The sequence below is a fragment of the Primulina tabacum genome, chromosome 17, assembly GCF_025594145.1.
Source record: "Primulina tabacum isolate GXHZ01 chromosome 17, ASM2559414v2, whole genome shotgun sequence".
In the NCBI taxonomy this organism is placed as follows: domain Eukaryota; kingdom Viridiplantae; phylum Streptophyta; class Magnoliopsida; order Lamiales; family Gesneriaceae; genus Primulina; species Primulina tabacum.
The window spans coordinates 31,428,140-31,431,248 of NC_134566.1; the positions used below are offsets into that span (position 1 = coordinate 31,428,140).

Genomic DNA, 3,109 nt, shown 5'->3' on the forward strand with positions numbered 1-3,109 from the left:
CCATCGATGAGTGTATCGAGAGCCGAGATTCAGAAGAAGAGACGTGTACGCATCTCAGTTTCTAAAGTTGAGCACGTTTGTCAAAAGTTGTAGGCAATAACCATCGCCATTTCCTACACGTCTGTTCTTTCTTCTGATATGTGTCACATTTTCTTACATAATATTCCCTGCTTATCAATCAGTTCTTTCTAAATGTATATGACTGTCCAACAGCAAAAATGATTCTTTACATCGACGTTTTCCTTACAAGCAGACGTTGGGACAATTAACCAGTGAAAATTTGTGCAAAGAACATATAAATATAATTGGTTGTTCTTTTGTTGACATAAAATATAATATACGTTGTAATACCAGAAACACTCCTTTTACATATGAAGACATTGTTTGATCCAAGGGGAAATATGTTTGCTCCTATGGAATAAACCATGTCCAAGAAGTACCAATAGTAATTATTTTTCTTCATCATCATCGCAGATTTATCATCTACACATATTCCTACAAACTTTGCTCACTATGCTTCATCTTGTTATATTTGCTCGATCGCCTTCTTGTTAAACTTTTCCATATTTTAGCAAACTTCATCTTCTGGTCCTTGTGAGTTTCGATTCCATCGCTTTCAATGATCTCTTTGGCTCCTCCAATATCACATTTCTTTTCATCGACAGCCACCAAAGTTTTTTCGTCCTTCTTTTTCTTGAGCAAATCAAGAACCCCCTGAAGTGCAAGATCAACATCCTCGCTTCTCATCAAGTGTTCTGCAATTTCAGCAGGGCTGATCTCTACTTCCCGAATGAAGCTTTTAATCTCTTGACATGGCGCCTTCGTTTGATCATTGATTCCCAAGTAGTTCAAGGCCAAAACATCAAATCCTTCAGGTGTGCAATACCCCATATGAATGTGCATATCCATTCGACCGGGGCGCAACAGGGCAGGATCCAGCTTCTCCTTATGATTCGTTGTGAAAATAATAATTCTTTCATCTCCACAAGTTGACCACAATCCATCTATGAAGTTCAATACTCCAGATAATGTCAACTGTTTCATGAAACACCAATATTAATCAGAAATCCATCATAGAATAATTCGTCTATATAACTTGCGTCATAATGTGCTTACAATTTTCTGCTAACCTTTGTGTTAGAGGACTCATTGCCCTCGGGTTCGGCACTCCTGTCATGCATCTGCACACTGCAATCAATATCCTCGACTACGATAATAGACCTGTTTGTCGTGGACAGCAAGATTCTCTTCAATTCTGAATTTGAATATAGACTGGCGAGTTCCAAATCATACACATCAAACTTCAGATAGTTGGCCATGGCGGCGATCAAGCTCGATTTTCCAGTCCCGGGAGGTCCATACAGGAGATAGCCTCTCTTCCAGGCCTTGCCTACTTTCTTGTAATAATCTCTTCTCCTCACAAACCTTTCTAAATCTTCAATAATGGATTTTTTCAAACATGGGTCCATCGCCAATTTATCGAAGGTGGCGGGATGATCCAAATTGATGCAGCCCCAATATCCACCTCCATTGCCACCGTCCTCATCGTCACCATCAAAGGGACAGTCCGTGGTGTACAACCTCACCGCCCTCTCATTATCTTTGATTTCTTTCGCCTTAGCCATAACGTGAGGCAAATACTCCTTGAGTACATCGTCTTTGCGCGCCTTATCGAATGTTAACTCGAAAAATCTCTTCTCCGGTTGGAAATGGTTCTTCTGATTCTCGGGTTCGATCAGAACAAACTGCCATTTGAGTTTGAAACCTTTGAAATGATCAACAACTTCCTGATTCTTCTCCATACTAATACTGATGCTCTTCTGTTTGGGACTTTTGTTCACTTTGAATCTCTCGGAGTCGGGATTGTCTACTGTGCGGAGATAGACCTCAGCTGCGTCATAGATTTGGTTGCGAGTGAAGCCACATTGTTCGTCCACCACCATTGTTATCTGGGCGGGAAGTGGATTGAAAAATCTTCCAAAGTAAAGTCTGAAGAACTGAGAGAGTGCCGAAAAGACGGCTGATTTTACGGGCTCGGGAATAATATCATAGGCGACCGATCGAAATAGCATCATCGATGCAGCAACTGATGCGTAGGCTGAGAAAATATTCGTAGCCATTGACTGCATGTCCACCACAGAATACATTTTTATTCCCCAACCCCCAAAGGAAGATTAATCCACAACTTTAAATTCTGGTATTTGATCAAGAAAGAATCGGTACTATGATTTGGGATGGTGTGTAAGGTGTTGGGGGAGTGTTTAAATACGGGGAATCGAAGGGAAACTTAGGGAGCAAGCTGGAGAAGAAGATGCGCGGGTGTTGAACCGAAGTTTCTCTTCTATTATGTAGTTAATTTATGTTGTGGGAGTCAATGTTGTCGGACTGAAAAATGGGACACGCTAAATACCGAGTCCGAATCTGTGGGGTCACAAATTATTCTCAATTGTTTACACTTACTACACTTGTCCTTTTTATATTATCTAATCTTTAATTTTCCAAAATGTCATTTTCGAACGACTAATTTGGTATGGTGGAAAGTTAATGCGGAAAATATTCGATCATGTATGTAATTATGTGTTTATTTTTATATTATTTTCAAAGAAATTTTATAAATATGTCTCTCAATTTGTGGAACAAAACACAATTGAGTGGAAAAAATTTTATAAAGTATGTAGTTTAATATATTTTGTGAGCTTGAGATTTTTATTTTTTACTGTAAATTTTTATTTTTAACTCATTTTCAGCACGATACTCGAAGATTCTCCATATTTTTCCAAACTCCAAAACACAAGAAAAATGTAACAATATTCAAAAGTAAGAGTATTTATTTTACTGTTTATTTATTTTTATTGTGTATATATTTAATATATAATATCATGTTATTATATAAAAAGAGTTTATGACATATCATTATAATAACGTGATATGATTATATTATTACACTGTTTATATATTTTTATTATGTTATTGTTTATTTATTGTGTGTGTATAATTGAATAATATCATGTTATTATATAAAAGGAGTCAATGACACCTCATTATAATAACGTGATATGATTATTCACTGTTTATATATTTTTATTGTGTTATATAATAATTATATATA

At 36.7% G+C, this 3,109-nt stretch overlaps 1 protein-coding gene across 1 annotated transcript; it reads right to left on the minus strand.

Annotated features, from left to right (window-relative positions):
* Positions 1-296: 296 nt before the first annotated feature.
* LOC142530979 (AAA-ATPase At2g18193-like) lies at positions 297-2,288 on the minus strand. Its single transcript, XM_075636937.1, has 2 exons — positions 1,131-2,288; positions 297-1,035 (listed from the first exon to the last, which is right to left on the minus strand). Exons 1-2 carry the CDS (start codon positions 2,145-2,147, stop codon positions 496-498), a joined length of 1,557 nt encoding a protein of 518 aa, XP_075493052.1. The 5' UTR covers positions 2,148-2,288; the 3' UTR covers positions 297-495.
* Positions 2,289-3,109: the final 821 nt, after the last annotated feature.